Here is a 17,940-nt window from a genome sequence, read left to right on the forward strand (position 1 = left end):
AAGGCTGATGCTCTCTTTGCCGTAGTGCAATTTGCGCCTAGAGGCCCCAGACACATGGGCCTACCATTCAGGGGGCAGGGTGGTCATTTCACCCACTCCCATGTGTCTGGGCGCAGCCTGTACCTCTGACACAAAGAACATTTGGCCAAAAAACAAAAATGATCTGATTCCATCCCACCAAGCAAATGGTCCAATCAACTGGACCAGAACCGGAGTTTTATTTTGGACACGTGGACAAGGTCATCTAGGAACGAAAGATCTTGTGGCATCCTGCAGAAGTCCAGATTTGAGAATATTGAAGAGCCAGCAGGGCACGCCCTTCTTCCCCTCCTGCTGTTAAAGAGTGTCGTTTACTGGTCGGTTTTCACTTTGCGCGTAGAACGCCTGGGTATGTATCTTCCTGTTGCCAAAGCAATGAAGGTCAAAAAAGGTAGTCGATACAGAGTTTCCGTACAGTCTTCTGTGCAATTCAGATCCTTTGCAGATGACGTAAAAGCCTATTTTAGTAATCCGTCAAAGCTTCTTCTTCTGATTTACTTCATCAGAGATTTCGACTAACTGGGAAACGCTAACGATTCGTCGATGGGTGAAGAAGAACTTAATCTCCCTCCTTCTCCTCGTCGTCCTTCGCCGTCGTCTCGTCCAACCACAGATGGAGAGGATGCTCCTCCTCCGCCACCACAGCCATCTGTTCGATTCGATCCCAGTCGAAGTAAGTTTCGGGTAACCTAGGTTCTGTTTTCTTTTACCAATCTTGTTTCAGTTCCGCTCTTTTTTATTTTTATTTTTATTGATTTGATGATAGTGTCGATTGCCGGTTGTATGATTCTTATAATGCTCTAGCTTGATTGCTTTATGATTCTATTTTTTTTTTTCCCTTTTTTGGGTTTTGGTTTGATTTTAGTGTCGATCGCCGGTTGTATGATTCTAATAATGCTATCGCTTGATTGCTTTATGATTCTAATTTTGTTGATTCTTTTTTTTTTTTGGGGGGGGGGGGGGGGTTGTGTATGGGTTGGTTTGATCTTAGTGTCGATTGCCGGTTGTACGATTCTAATAATGCTCTCGCTTGATTGCTTTTCCTTCAAATCGTTCTGCTTGCTATTGTTAGCTGTAGTTATAGTTTTCATGTATTCAGTTTGGAACAATCTGGAATAGCTGGATCTTTTATGTATTATCTTTTATTTTTATCACATCCAGTATTTGGTTTTATGAATTTCAGGATGTCTAGTTTCGTTCAGGATTTTCCTGCTTTTGTCAGTAGTTTTGTTAGTCTTTAATTTTCTTTCTTCTTATTTGAATAAATTTAGATGAATTCTCGGTGAAAGGAAATCTGTTTTGCCTTTGGAGCTTTGAAGGGTACAAAGTTCCTTTTGCCGTTGGGTTTGTTATAGAAGGAACTGAGCAATGCTAGATTGTGTAACATTCTGAATGATGGGGTGAATTCATCTTCACTCCGGTATAAGCATGTATAGTAACGAATGTGAAAATACTCCACATATTTTAGTTATTACTTTCCCGATGTATAATCAATAAGGTAAAAATTGTATAAAAAACTACGTCGGACTGATCCTTTAACAATTGGTTGGATAAATTTCAGCCTAAAGATAACATTTAGGTTGAATAGCTCTAATGAATTAGGTTAGCAGGTCTTATATGTTGTGGGTGCAATCTGGATGGTTTATTCTTTCTCGCGGGCTCTTAGCGCATTCTCTTTTATTTCTTTGATACATATACTCCTTTTTTCTCTTGAAGTGATTGGTATTATCAAAAGGAAGGCCCTGATAAAAGATTTAGCAGCTGTATACCATGCGGAGTGTCTTTCCTACTGTCAACAACTTTTGGAGCTCCAAAAGAAACGTGAAGAGGTTAGACACATATACTCTTGTCATTCAATTCCTTCACCCTTTTGTTCTATATTTTACTGCCTTTCTTTTTGAATTTGCTTCATATTTGTGAAAGTGTAAGATATTATTGCCAAATCCAAGTTCCATGTTGAAATTTAATGCATTGTAAAGTGTTGCATTGACTTGGACATGAGAATCATGATCTGATGATTGTGTCTGGGGAGTCTGACTTGGTGAACCAAGAAAACATGAATTTTGGGGGCCATCTATAGTTAGTTTGTTTTAATACGTAGTGGAATGTTCGTTTTTTACTCTGTTTGTCTCACAAAGATGGCTCTCTTGAAGATTAAAAGAAAAAACCCATTTTAAGGTGTTAATGAATCAGCCTCGCAGTTATGAAATTTTTTTTTCCTATAATAAGGGCATACCCAGTGCACGAGGCTCCCGCCACTGCGAGGTCTGGGGAGGGTCATAATGCATGCAGCCTTACCCCGCTTCACGGAGAGGCTATTTCCTAATTGTTTTCAGATACTTTCTCACTTTAAAATTTTTTATTTTTTTTTGTAAAATTTTTTGGAAGGTAAGTGAAGTTTTACTTGTAATTATTAGATAGCTGACAAGATGGTGAAAAGGTTCTGAAGTAATTTTGGTTAATCTAATGGCATGGGGCATTTTAGGAGAGTGAAAAGAATCTGTGTCTTGATTCTGCTATGAGAAAACACAAAGGAATTGTGAAAAACAGAAGACAGCAATCTTTGTGGGATGGAGGGAATAGCACATTATAAAATCCCAGTATCATAAATATTTTGTGGAAAGCTATATCAGTACCTAATGCACAGTATTATTTTTTGTTTGTAGATCTGATTTTCTATATTACTTACGAATTATGAGTTGAGGGATAGTGAGTAACATGAATAGAACCGCATACTAATTCACGAGTATCACTAAAAAAAAGAGGAAAAAATAAGAACAGAAAAGCAAAGCTCCCATTTGTGGGTGCCACGATTGCCATACGAACTCGTCATGATTAAAATGGTACTGCTCCATGCTTTGACCTTCTTCTTATTTTTTGAATATTGTCTTTGCCTGTGAGGAGATGAGGTTCACCTGGACAGGATTGCCAACTTTATAGCTATCCTTCCATACACTGGACACCAAGCAACTGAACAGGCACAAAATCCAATCAAGTTATCATTGTTCAGTGACAGTGATGAGCATCCCTCTTGATTTTAACAGTGTCAGGCTGTCAGCTAGGATTTTCTGATGTACTCCTCTTTTAGTTTCTGCCTCTGCAAACTGTAAAGCAGACATGTGAAGTGTAACACCTTTCTCTCGTGAGTTAACTCACTTTAGAATGTAAACCCCAGTTCATCCAACGTTTTTGAAATTAGAGTGTCGTGGAAATGCTGCCAGAGAAGAAGTTAACTTCACCTGTTTAGGGTGCACTGTGAAGGTAAAAAGCTCAGGTTAGCTTTATGAGCCATGAGTCCATCTGAAGGGCTCTTTGTTATTCTGTATGATTTATGTGCTTCTCATCTTGGTCTAGGGTTTCCCAGTGGCAGAGATCTTGCGAGAGGTTGACTTCTTCACTGGTCTTAAAGAGGTCTTGGCCATGGCCTGACTTTACATTTCCTGAGTTTGGGTTATGTTGTAATGAATATTGCCATAATTATTATAAGCTATTGTGCTTATCATTGAAAAAGGGGAAAAAGTTGAGAGGCATCATGGATGAAAAGAATGACATGCTTTTAAAGGTGAGAGGATTTGCATTGAATTAAGTTTCATAGCTGTCCCAAGGGGAGTATGGAAACATGTTTTCTTTTTGAGCCTTCAATGGACCAGTCAACTTCGAGTTGAGCATAAAGAGACTGGAAGGATGGGGTTGAATAGGAGATTTTGAATCTTTCGAGGGAAGGCTGAGGTAGAATCGTGTTTAGTCCCACATTGATTGATTAAGGTGATAGTGAGCACTTTGATAGCTTCATTGACATTCTTCCAAGTAAAAGATTGTTAAGAAATGAGGTATGTGTCCTTTGTGGTACATGGATTCATCGTTCAGGTGTATTGACTATCTTTGGGACACGAGGTATGTGATCTAACTGTCAAATTCCTGTTTTTGGTTTGAATGGGAATTTTCTTTCCTTTAGGTTGGCATTTAAATGTCCTCCTTGTTGGAAACTCCCCACTGAGATGTTGAGGGGGATTCAGCACTTGTGTTTGGTTAGTTATCTTCCGTTAGGGTGGGTTGGCGATGGAGGATTTGACATCTAGTATTGAAAGGTAAGGCCCTCGCTATCAAGTCTAATCACGTGGAGACCAAAATCAAGTAATTCATCAGCTGATAAATTAGAAAATGGAAGTGCAGAGGGAGTCTCCGTACAATGCCACAACATAAAAATCAAGTAATTCATCAGCTGATAAATTAGAAAATGGAAGTGCAGAGGGAGTCTCCGTACAATGCCACAACATAGAGAGGGGTTCTTCATATAAGGGCACATATTGATGCAGACCTGGGTAACCTATGGAGTTGCTTGTGGGCCAACCCAAACAAGAGAACGCTCAAATAGAAGGGTTAGTGGCAAAACACTGAAACGGTAATTAAATGGGAAATTATACGAGGATGGAAGAATTGTAATTAAATGAAATCTTAAATGGTTCTTAGGGAAAAGGAGTGGGGACATAAATGGAAACAAATTTTAAAGATGTACTAACGTAAGTGACATAGAGGAGAGGGTAAACTTGGAATGAACTAAAAGATAAGGGCAAGAGGTAATAAACAAAAGAGTGGGTGACACTATGGAAATTGGGGATAATAATGAGAGTTGAGTGAATAAAATAAAATAAAATAAGATGGGATCTATTGTGGAGGGAAGAAGGAAGTTTGTCTTCAACCCTTTGTCAAAACCAGAAAATCAGCCGAAAGGTGGTTTCGATTCAGGTGGGAGGTTGATTCAACTCCAGTGACTTTGAAACTTAAAACTAAGGTGGCTAATGCCACGGGCTTTGAAACCCAACTATTAATCATCCAAACAAACAACCAAGAAATTAAGATTAATTAATTGAACTTGTACCTGGCGGTAGACACTAGTTCAGTTCTGAAACTGAACTATGGAACTCAAAATCAGATATTCTTTCAGCCTCAGATTCAGCAGTCTGAATCGCTCTAGGATTTATGACTACTATACAAAATCTTAAGTCGAAAGATGTGGATATGGGAGAGATCGATCCAACAGTGTATGGGTTACTGTTACTGCTGGACAGAGAATGGGTAAAGGCAAGAAGGAGAAGGAGAAGAAGAAGAGAATGGGTATAGGCAAGAAGAAGAAGAAGACGGAGGGAACACTCGCAGGGAAGAAGGGGAGAGAGTTGCACAAGCCACCTTGGCTGCAACCAAACTCCCAATATCATTTCTTTTTCCCATCTCTATCTTTTGGTTACAACCAAGTATTTAATGAAAATAAAGAAGACTCCTAATTTGATTCTAACGCTTTGGTGGTGGAGGGCCGGTTAGGAGAAGGGTCTCAGATGTAGGGGAGAGGAAGAAATCCATAAGAAGAAAAGGGGGGGGGGGGGGGAAGAAGGATCACACAAACACCAAATCCATGCTGGCACTCTAAAACACTTCACTATTTCATTTTTCATATCTAGTATGGCAATTGGAATAATATTAACTCCTATTTATTCATTATCTATGCCACGCCAGATGTTCTATGGACACAAGAAAGTTCTAATTGCACGGTTACATGTACTTAAATAAAAAAGAAATCCAACATAAAAAAGAAACCTATTAATCTTGGAACAAACTTTAAGGGAATTAAGAGCAATTGGGAAACCAAATATCCTACGTAGCTGAACTTCTAAAATTAAACTGCATATTCCTAAAGAAAATAAATATAATATTATCCAACTAGACTTAAAACCTAGATTTGGACCCGGTTCATCTCCGTCTAGGTTCCCAAATTGGTTTGAGCCGGTCTAAGGTAGTTTACCTGCATCTTTTTTTTCAATGTTGAGAAAAACTCGCCCACGAGTTTTGTAGAACGCTGGAAATAAAAGCTCACGATTCGGGGCTATTGACTTTTGATTCATTTGGCTCGTCTTGTGGCTGCACTATTAGTATCACTTTCTTTGACTCGAGAATATTTCGTCAACCAACCCTTGAAGAACGAATGTCTGGCGCATATGAAAAGGTTGTAGGGTGCGCAAATTTCTATCACGATCAACAACCTTTGTGTCCTTCCAACCACTGTCAATCCAACCACTAAGTCTATTAAAACTGAATTAGGAGATTACAAAATAAATCCAAATATTAACTCTAGTTAAATAACTAATCTAAAATACCCTATTGAACCCAAAAAACCAATTGGCCCGGTTTATCTCTTTTTGGATTCCCAAACGGGTTCAAGCCGACCCATTGGAAGTGCTCTTGCATCAATAGTTGAGAAATACTAGACCTCGAGTTTTATAAAACGAGAGAATCAACACCGCTTAATCGATATCCACAAACATAGGCTTTGATGGGGCAATGATCCAATGCACCTCACAATCAACCGTCACAATCTTCCGATAATCATTAGAAAGTGACATCTCTCCGATTGGAACATGATTGGGTTTCACAAATGTAATTGGACTGTCGGTCAATTCCTCATCTTCAATCTTGATCGGGTCGTTTACTTCAGTTTGGTCATCGCTTTTGTTGTTGTCTTCCTTTTCTTCCACCTTTGATCCTTCTTCTGAAGATTCTATCATGCTTGACATCTTATCATAGAAGTGGTTATTATGATTGACAAGCTCCTGACAACCTGACATCTTATCATAGAAGTGGTTATTATGATTGACAAGCTCCTGACAACCTGACATCTTATCATAGAAGTGGTTATTATGATTGACAAGCTCCCGACAACCTGTCTTCATATCAAGAAGCCTTGTAGGGAGTTACAAAGTTCTGTTTGCAATTTATGAAAACCATCTCTAATCGAGAGGAGTAAATCATATGAATCAACCTTCATTGCCTCAGACTTGGCTCTTATAGCAATTAATGCAGACCCGGGTAACCTATTGAGTCACTTGTGAGCCCACCCAAATAAGAGAACACTCAAATAAAAATGTTAGTGGCAAACAGTAATTAAATGGGAATTTATAAGAGGATGGCAGAAAACCAGTGGAGAGATGGTTTTGATTCAGGTGGAAGAACTCCTTTGATTCAGCACCAATGACTTTGAAACTTAACTGAAGGTTGCTAATGTCATGGGCTTTGAAACCCAACAATTAATCACCCAAACGAACAGCCAGGAAATTAAGATTAATCATTGAACTTGTACTTGGCGGTAGACCTTGGTGCAGCAGTAAGGTTGCTCCATTTTGACCAAGTGGTCACGGGTTCGAGTCGCAGGAAACAACCTCTCTGCGAAGCAGGGGTTTAAGGCTGCTTACATTATGACCATCCCCAGACCTCGCAGTAGCGGGAGCCTTGTGCCCTGGGTATGGCCTTTTTGTACTTGGCGGTAGACACCAGTTCAGTTCTGAAACTGAATTATGGAACTCAAAATCAGATATTCTTTCAGCCTCAGATTCAGCAGTCGGAATCACCCTAGGATTTATGATGGTTGTGGGTTTAGGAGAGATTGATCCAACAGTGTATGGATTACTGTTACCGCTGGACAGAGAATGGGTAGAGGCAAGAAGGAGAAGAAGAAGAGGGAGGGAACTCTCCTCAAGCCACCATCGCTGCAACCAAACTCACAGTTTCATTCTTTTTTTCCTCTCCGATCTATCGGCTACAACGAAATATTTAATGAAAATAATAAAGATTCCTTATTTGATTCTAAAGCTAAAATACAACTCGACTCTAACATGGAGTTTAAAGCTGAAATAAAATCCTCAATCAAACTCTACCCCTAATTAGCCTATTAAAACTAAAATAAAAGATTACAGATAAATCCAAATATTAACTCGAATTAAATAACTAATCTAAAATACACTGCTTAACCCAAAAACCCAATTGGCCCAGTTCATCTCTGTCTGGATTCCCAAACAGGTTTGTCAGTTTTTTTTTTTTCCTTAATCTGAAAATAAGAACACCATCTACAACAAAAAACCAAGTATATGGGCTCCTTACATTTCACACATTTGTCTCCCTGTTACAGGTAGTGTGAATATTGAGTTCAATTTCCATGAATAGAATTTAGTCCATATTAGGTATTTACTTAAATTTTCCCATAAAAAGAGGAAAACATCCAGGCTAGTATCCTATGCAATTACGTGGTAACATTCAATTTTTACATCCATTGTTTCAAAATCCGAAGCTCAGATGCAGAAAACCGGAGGGGAGGGGGAAGGGAATAGGTTATGACAACCTAGAAACTAGCCCAATTTTATCTTGTATTCTTTGCATTACTGTTTTGCCAAGATAAAATGCCTATCTTGTCCTCCTCTCTTTGTTTCGGATGCATGCTACAATGCCAAAATTGTGGCCAATCTTCAACTGGAGATGATACTTTGTGGCTGCAACTCCTTGTACTACTACATTAAGTTTCAATACTTGAAAGTGAATAAGGAAAATATTGGGGGTCTGCTGGATGTGAAGAAAAGAAAATTTGTTTGCCTTCTATAGTAGAAGATTGGGGAACAAGAAATTTCTTGTGGATTAGATGTGTCAAGGGCTCCAAAGGTACGGTGACCAGACAGTTGGCTCAAGAGATTGCTAGACATCTAACCCCCCCCCTCCTCCCTTCAAAAATTGAGCTTGTAGAGGTGAAACGTAGACAGTGTTTGTGTGCATCGACACGGCAACAGTATATCATCAAGATGTGATGATGGGATTGATTGCCTACGAAAGACTTTAATGTACTTTCTATGTTAACATATGTTAGTTTGATTTCCCTCTTTTGCTTTCCTCAGAATTTGAACTCAGATTAATCAACTTTTGTCATCATTTTGAAAGAAAATACAATTGGGAATAGGAGGTTGCTGTGGCTGTCCATTAAAGAGAACAGAAGTATCCATCCTCTCACTTTAAGTTGGGCAAACTTGAGGGGTCATTTTGACCATTTGTCCTACAGACTATGTTTTTGTCTGTTCATCCTGCTCTTTCACAACAGAAGAGGTGGTTAAGCTTACACCACTGTAATCACATTGAATTTGGGTAGGAAAACACTAGGTGAAACTATCATAAGATCACATCTCACATTATGCTGTTAGTAGAACTTTACTGGTTTATGAATTTGACAATGTAAACTGTTTTTTGTTTTCTTTCGTTTTGGATGGATATTTAAACAGGTTTTAATTTACCTTTCCAAATGTTTGTAGCCATTGGTGGAAAAGAAAGCTTTTGAGGAGGTGAGAAAGGAGACATTAAGGCCACCTAAACGTTTAAAGAAGAACCGCGAGGGAAGAAGATAAGACCACCCTGGAGGAAGGAAATATTATATTTTACCTTTTTGGTATGTGGGTAGGAGTATAAATATGGTGTGTTGCATCTGTATTTTGTTGATTATTTTGTATTTGCAAGGATAATGCTATGGGCTTAGGTCCCTACCTTGCGATTTTGTGGTTGCAAGTGTAATTTTGAGATTTACTAAATTAGGTGTGATGTTCCCTGTCAGATATTATGGTATTTCCTCAAGGTTAAAAAACTGGATATACAAATCGAATTGGAATCGACCAAATCCGATTCTCATTTTTTGTTTTTTGTTTTTTGGAATTGGTCTTGAATCCATTTAGGTTTTTCCATTTGAATTTTTTTTTGGTCAGTAGCATACCTGAAAACCAAAAAAATTTATCTCTTGTGACTACATCTGCAAGACTTTGGAAAAATCATAGATTAGTGAAAATTTGTACTTCTTCCCAATTCCATTTTCTAAGATTTCGGTTGATTCTAAGGATTTAAACTTTGTACAAACACTTGACAAACAGCCTAATGTTAAGAGATACGGTTTGTACAAGTGTATTTGTTTTTTTTTGTTTGGGGGGGGGGGGGGGGGGTGGTGTTTAATTATTGTTTTGGAGGATAACCAAATAAAGGATTAAGGGTATTAGAACTCCAGAAGAGAAAAGTCTTGGGCTACGGCATAGAGATTTTCTTAGGGAAAGAGATCTCCATCTGGGTCTCTAGAGCCTGCATGTACGCGTTGGTCAATGGGAGCTTCCGTGTAAGCATTGCCTTGGACGGGAATTCCAACTTTTCATGGGGTTAATGTGGTACTTTACACGTTTAGTGTTTAGGTGCTGGAGCCACGTTTACTGGTGCATTCTTTTCTCCTTTAAGATTTTACTAGTGAAACTGAAACATGTATGCACAACAGCTTGATGTTTTTGGTAAACACAGGTTGATCTTTATTCTTGTTAAATATCAATGGGGAGTGGAGAACGCATGGATATTGTTTAAAGTGAAGGAATTTATCAATATTGTCCCATCTGGAGATCGAGATATTGATTCCTTGTTGCGGTGTGGGTTTTGTTTTTTTTGTGGTAAAAAGCCAATCTATTTAGAAAAGCGAGTTACATTCTTGGAATCTGGCTGAAGAAGCTCAGATAATTAGGGATCGGAAAGTGGCCAAGAAGTCCTACCCACAATGGATAAGGCCTTCCTTATAAGATTATCTGCTACAACATTAGCAGCTCTTGAGATAAACTGGAAATTACATGACTCAAAACAACTTACAAGATACCTAATATCTGATATAATAGGACAAATAATAAAAGGGGGATTACAAGACTCAGAACGAAGTGCCGTTATCAGTTCTTGATTATCACTTTCCACGATCAAATTATCTACTCCTTTAGAAATAGCCTCCAATAATCCTTGCCTTACCGCTAAGGCTTCTCCTACCAACACATTATCAAACGAACAAGGTTCCAAAACTGCGACGATACACCTCCCCATATGATTTCTCACCAAAAATTTCGGCCCTCCACGATTTTCTTTTGCTAAGAAAGAAGCATCACAGTTCAACTTCACAACCGGATGGGTTAGAGCTTGCCACTCCGAGGTTGCTAAAGGTTGATAACCCACCAACACCTGCCCTTGCAAAGGTTGATAACCCACCAACACCTGCCCTTGCAAAGGTGGAGCATTGGGAGAGTTTTTCCTGACCGGGAGCATAGGTTATAGCAGCAGAAAATATCCACTCAAAGTTCCATTTTTTGGTAAAATTAAAAGGGGATACAGAGGGTGATAATAAGGGAGGAGAGAGAGACATACACACAAGGGTCTAGATTGTATGACACTCACACCTCAAATTCAGATCTTTTTTCGTGTAGTAGAGGAGAGGCACCAGAACACATCCAATGGATGGGCTGGCACGATGCGCCCACCAGCACACATCCCGATGCACATTGTGCAAGCCCATCCGTTGGATGTGTGCTGGTACTTCTCCCGTGCGGGAGAGGTTCCTTGTCCCTTACACTTTTGGACAAAAAGCATTATCCCATATTATATTTAAGGGATAAAAAGTATTGTTCAAAAGTGTAGAATACGTCAGTGCTCCCATGTGTATCTCTCTCTCTTTCCCATGTAGAACAACATTTCTACCCTTTGTTTAGGGAGGAGAGAAATAGACAAGAGTGTTGGCGTAAATCTTCATCCCAACCCTCCAATTCCCTTCCCCAATGAAATAGGAGAATTGAGGATAGTTACTAGTGCAACTAGCTTGAGGCTACTATAATAGAGCTTAGCCACTAGGAGGTTTCGAGTTATGAGATTTCCTATTCCTCATCTAGCCGAGGACCCCCACTATCCAATCCCCCAAAAAAGGAGAACCATTCCCATAACTTCCTAAGACCCTCTTAACGACTGATAGGGAGTACCGCCAACGATTTCGAATCCTCTCCCTTCTTAAGGGATACATAGTCGATCCAAAGTTCCCAACTAGCAACCCCAACTATTTTGTTTTTTTTTTTTTTTCAAAAAAAAGTTTGTATATATAGGAAAAAGAACACTAACCGGGCCAGTAGCCCCTACACCTAGACTCATGGGGGTACGGAATGACCGCCCCGCCCCATGGAAAGGTGAAAATCCTACCCCCATGATGCCTCCGTGCACTCTCCATTAGCCACCGCGCATGTGCAGGCCATAAAGGTCTGGTTAGCGTTTTTTATCCCTCTCATTGGCCACTGTGCATGTGCAGTCCCAAGAAATTTTACCTAGTTGATTTTATGCCTCCGCTTTAAAAGACATAAAGGCATTTTCTATCTCATCTTTAATCCTAAGGAGATAGATCATGACATTTCTAGAAAAGGGTCCTTCTATTTGTCACTATAGAGAGTGAATGAATTTCATTCACTATTACTTTTGTTGCCCTCAAAAGTGGGTAAAATAATCTGAATGTAAGGGTAATTTTAGGAATTTGAATTTGAGAGGAATCTGAAGAAAACACCATGCAAACAGGGATAAAATAGGAAATGAAACATCATGCAGAGTGTGGATTGAATACATTACATCCCTATTTCCCAAGTCCAAATATTCTAGTATTGCACCCCTTTATCTTTTTTCAATAAAGTCTACTCTCTTTCTTTTTCTTCACCTGTTGGTGAAAAGAAAGACTAAAATAATAGAGACATCAAATTTCTTCTTCTTCTTTGCTGCTGTTGCAATTGCTGGTTAAAAGAAATGCTCAAATATCAGAGGCATCAACCCACCACTGCTTGCATTGAAGTTTTTCTAGATTCAGACCAAAAGCGTGATGTTGAATTTGTACCCTTTTATAAGATTGTGAATTTCATATTTTATCTTGTGTCGTACTTCAATATCTGCAGGCATTCCTATGTTTTATGGATGGAAAACCTCCGATAATAATTATGACTGATGCAAACCATGCTATTAAAGATATTGTGAGCATTGAACTGCCAGAAACCAAACATGCACTATGCATGTGGCATATAGCCTCAATGTTTCCACGATGGTTCTCCACTTTGCTTGGAGACCATTAAATTAAATGGCAAGATAACTTTTGCTTTTTAAATGATGTAGAGACGGAGGAGGAATCCAATATTGGTTGGCACACCATCACCGGGCGATATAGCTTTGCTAACAATGAAAACTAGAACAATTTATATGAGCAGCGACACTTTTGGACAAAATCATATCTAAAATCCTACTTTTTAGTCGAAATGCGAACAAATCTTGGAGTCCATGAATGCATTTATAAAGTGATTCATCACAACAAGAACTTTACTATTAAGTTTCATAGAACGGGTTTGAGGCTCTCCTAATCATCTCTTCAACTTTGATTTTTCATTTTTTTTTGGGTGAATTTTCTCTTGTAGTTTTAATTTTTCTTTTTATTGTCTTTGATAGGTTGGTTATGCTATTGACACCATAGACTTAGCGGGTGTCAAGCAAAACACACGACAGAAAGTGTATAATCCAACGATGAAAACTGGGTTACTTATTGAGGTGCATGCATAAAAATTTTTAACACGTTATGCGTTTGCATTGTATCAAGAGGAAATACTACTACACTCCAATATAGGGTACAACACCTTAACAATGGTGAATAGGTGGTCATGCATTGTTCACACACAGTTGGAGGTCGTAGGGTGCACTATAGTGTTGTTGATGATTCTATATTTTGTAGCTGTCGTGGATTTGAGTTCATCAGTAGACTTTGTCGACATGCTGGAGCTGTGTTGCAAAGGAACGATATATTTGAAACAAATCCTGATTAGTATTTGCTTAATCACTATAGGCATCAATTAATTGTTTTTAGGAGAGGTGTAGAATATAGCCTCAATGTTCGAGGTGATAGGTTTGATACTCTTAAACCACTTGCAATGGAATTCATTACAACTTCCTCCAAGTCAGAATCCAACTTCAATTATGTGTTGGATCTACTAGCCAAGGCCATTAATGATATTAAAACATGTGTTGAGGTGGACAATGAGCAACAAGAAGAGGGTGATAGAATTGAAGATATTGTGTTTGAATTGGGGCTTAACAATGCTAACTTGCAATCAAATGAACTTGCAGATAACCCATTGTACTTTTCTCAAAGAGGTAAACCTAAAAAAAAAACAGATGAAGGGTGTATTTGAAAAATGTAAACCAAGGAAAAAAAATTAGCAGTAGCAAAAGAAGAAGAAGAAGAAATTTGGTGCCTCTGTTATTTTAGCCTTTCTTTTCACTAGCAGTTGCAGCAGCAGCAGCAGAAGAAGAAGAAAGAAAGTAGACTTTATAAGAAAAAGAAAAAGAAAAAAAGGTGCAATACTAGTATATTGGATTTGGAAAATAAGGTTATAAGGTATTCAGCCTACACTCTGCACAATGTTTCATTTTCTTTTCTTTTTTTTTTCTATTTTACCGATGTTTTTTATGGTACTTCCGTTAGATTCCTCTCAAATTCAAATTCCTAAAATTACCTTTGCACTTACCCACTTTTGAGGGCACCAAAAGTAATGATGAGTAAAATTCATTCACTCTCTATAGTGACAAGTAAGAAAATCCATCTAGAAAAGTCATTAATAAAAGTAATCACATATCTATTTACACCCCTAGACTCATGTGTTTTAAGCCACATAAGTCACTATGCATTAAAACGAGAAAGTCATTTTGTCTTGTTATCGATTTATGAAGTTTTTTAGAAAACTTGATCTCTACACAAATAGAACATATCAATGTTTGTTTTAAGATCAATATTAATTAGTCTTATTTTTGAAATTTTACGGATATAGAATACATTACAATGTCCTAATTTATTATGCCATATATCATACAAATCAATAAGGTAAACCGAAGAAGCACTTGGCTTTTCTTTTATTAAATCAATAAGGCTTAATACAAAAAGTCCTTGTTAAGGTAACATTTGCCAACAAAAACAATACTCTTAGTAATAATATATTTATCAGATTCAAAACATAACTTCATCAAAGCGTTGTTTAGTAGAGGTCTCAAAATCAGATTCCAACAAATATCAAGCACACATAGTATGTCTTTCAAAGTAAGAGACTTTTTCGAAGTAAGTTTCAACATTACTTGTCCTTTGCCAATTATTCTTGAATGTTAAGAGTTCTCTATGAAGACTTTCTCATCAGAGACAATTGTAGAATATCCCATAAATGCATTTTTGTCTCTAGTTATGTTCCTAGTAGCATCTGTATCAATCACCCAATCATTGGGTTTCTCAATAACATTAGCTTCAGTAACCATAACTTCAAAACATCATCTTTAGTGAGATGTGTCTTTACTTTGTTAGATGTCTGCTTCTTTTTCTTTTGTTAGTCCCTCTTGTAATGTCCAGTCTTACCACATGCAAAACACTTGCCATTATTTTTCTTTGAATCTTTCATCTTCCATTTCTTAAAAGATGTTCATTTTTTGTGTTAATCAAGTTAGCCTTGAGTTTGGGGTTCTCCTTTTGGTCCTTGGTTCAGTGATGCAGTGAATGTGTTTCATGACTAGGAATGGGAGGGGAGTTTAGTCCCACATCAGTCAGGTAGTGTGTGACAGTTTGGCTTATGACCTTGGAAGGGCCTCTCCACCCTGAAGCTTGGGTTTTTTAGCTTAGATGTCATTAAGTGGTATCAGAGTGGATAATCTGGGCATCGACCATGTAGGGGCCCATGACCCAATGCTGGGGAAGTTGATGCAATGACTGCGCTCCATGGCCAGGAATGGGAGGAAAGTTTAGTTCTACATTAGTCGGGTAATGTGCGATAGTTTGACTTATGACATTGGAAGGGCCTTTCCCCCCTGAAGCTCGAGTTTTTGGGTTAGAAGCCATTATTCGATTTTGCTCTTCAACTTTTATGCAAACAATCACTTGTTCAAATGACCAATCATTCTTTTTATGTTTCGTATTGAGTTTGAAATCATCCCAAAATGTTGGTAATTTTTCAATAAAAGAACCGACTATAAATTCGTCAAGTAGAATAATATTCTCCTTCGATAACCTACCAACTAAAACTTGGTATTTGTCCATTTAGGAGGAGATACGTTCACCATCCTTCGTTTGAAAATTCAATAAGTTGTCAAACACATATTTTCTACTCCCGATCTCGTTAAGAGTATAGTTTTTTGTCAGTGCGTTTCAAATCATATATGCATACTCATATATATTATAAATATTATATAAGTCAATAGAAATTACATCAAGTATACAATTCTTGCGTTGAAAATTGACTGGTATCTAAGTCAACCTTTTGGCATCCTGAACCGGATCATCAGTTTGAGGTGGATTGGGGGTCAGTGAGAGCAAAAAATAACTCCCAACTAACTAAGTGCAAAGAAGACCATTTGCTTTCACCTTTTGAAGTTTTTGCCATTAAACGGCTCCACTTTCTCAAAGTCATAAGCAATCCTCAAGTTTTTCATTGGTAGGATAGCAGAATCAAAGGTAGACATAGGTGCAGCTGACATGGGTTTGGGAGGAAGTGATGAAGTCTTGTCTATTAGGTTATTAGCATCAATCATATCTTATTAACTCAGAATAAAGTATTTCAGACATTGAGATTGTAGAAAATAAATGTGCTTGGAATAGTAAGACTTATTTGTTATAAGAACTTTGAGAAAATGGTGCTACTTAATAAGTCCAAACAATAACAAGTTGATGAAGATATCACCAAGATGATGTACGTCAAACGGATTATAAAATCACACGAATAGTTTCTAGTTAAGTCGCATAAAAAATAAACGCTCTCCTTAAGGTTTGAAACGCCCCTCTAAATGAGGCAACATGGGTTTTTTGCGCTTTTCAAACCATTAGAATTATAAATATTATATAAGTAAATAAAAAGTACACCTAGTATGCGATTCTTGCACTGAATATCAGCTTGTATCCAAGCCAACCTTTTGGCATCTTGAATCGGATCATTAGTTTGAGGTGGTTTGGGGTCCATGAGAATAAAAGCAACTCTCAACTAAGTAAGAGCAAAGAAGACCATTTACTTTCGCCTTTTGAAGTTTTTGCCATCAAATGGGCATTGGTGCAGCCGGTATGGGGTTAGGAGGAAGTGATGAAGTTGTATCTTGAGTGGTGTCCCTTGGGTTATTAGCATCAGTCATGTCTTATTAACACAAAATAGAGTATTTCAGACCTTAAGATTATAGGAAATAAAGGTGTTCAAAGTAATAAAACTTATTTATCTGTTACGAGAACTTTGAGAATATGCTGCCACTTAATAAGCCCAAACAAGAACTAGTGTTTTAGTAAAAATCTTTACGTACATGTATAAGCACCCGGACACAACCCCTCACCTTAGATGATCGATAGAACTCTCTAGAATCCCATCCCTTTGATTCCAATCCCTACTTATAAATATAAGAAACCTTTCTTCTATTTCCAATATGAGACTAAAAGTAACTCACTTTGTTGCTTAACTCATAATAATAATGTAAAATTTAAAATAAGGAGGGAACAATGTTTTGAAACTTCTATTTTAAAATACATAAAATACAATAGTGGTTATTTTGTAATTTTCTACCCATATTGTAGTTATATTTAACACGTTTTCTACCGACATTGCAGTTATATATAACAAGAATGGGTAGTCAAGTCTTGAAGGTATATGTAATCTGTTTTACACCATCTAACAATATTAAATCCAGTCTTATTTTACAACTCAACCCTTAATACATGGGTAAGTAATCCTTAGTTTTGTTTGGGTTTGTTTATTACCATTCAACTTTAGATTGTAGACTCGGGTGATATGTTTCAATGAGTCTTTTCGTTAGAGATGATCAAAAGCAAAATTGAGAGTTCTAGATTTGTTTGTATCTCAGATTTGATGATTTTAAGCTCTACCCATCCTTGTAAATCTAATTTTTCTCTAATTCTAAAAGAATCCCATGTGAAGGCAGGACTCGATCCTAGACTCCAATCACTTCTACAACTACCATCTCGCAAACTTTGTGAAAGTCTGAAACCCTAGACAAAAATAATAAAATTTATACTTAAGAGTACTTTGGTAGATAACAGTATGTATCAAGATCCTTGTTGTCATTTGTGTGAGGAAGAATAGGGGTGGAACGGTGGGTCGAGGTAGCTGAGGGTGGAGCACTAAAACGATTTAAGCTTTGAGTGGAAGAAGATGTTGAAGAGTCTGTTCAAGACGGAACTCCTCAGGTTGCAACTTTATCCTCCGAGACAGAGAGTAAGGA

The 17,940-nt window shown here is 37.8% G+C and overlaps 1 protein-coding gene across 2 annotated transcripts; it reads left to right on the plus strand.

Moving 5' to 3' along the window:
* Positions 1–336: 336 nt before the first annotated feature.
* On the plus strand, positions 337–9,450 carry LOC122640005. 2 transcript variants are annotated; one of them, XM_043833080.1, is made up of 3 exons: positions 337–712; positions 1,756–1,881; positions 8,609–8,724. In XM_043833080.1, the coding sequence occupies exons 1-3, from the start codon at positions 583–585 to the stop codon at positions 8,707–8,709; spliced, it is 357 nt and encodes a 118-aa protein (XP_043689015.1). In that variant the 5' UTR covers positions 337–582; the 3' UTR covers positions 8,710–8,724. The 2 variants fall into 2 exon arrangements, with proteins under 2 accessions (XP_043689015.1, XP_043689016.1); XM_043833081.1 differs by lacking the exon at positions 8,609–8,724 and adding an exon at positions 9,156–9,450 and having other exon boundaries at positions 353–712; positions 1,756–1,868.
* Positions 9,451–17,940: the final 8,490 nt, after the last annotated feature.

Source organism: Telopea speciosissima, chromosome 9 (assembly GCF_018873765.1).
Source record: "Telopea speciosissima isolate NSW1024214 ecotype Mountain lineage chromosome 9, Tspe_v1, whole genome shotgun sequence".
Taxonomy (NCBI): Eukaryota; Viridiplantae; Streptophyta; class Magnoliopsida; order Proteales; family Proteaceae; genus Telopea; species Telopea speciosissima.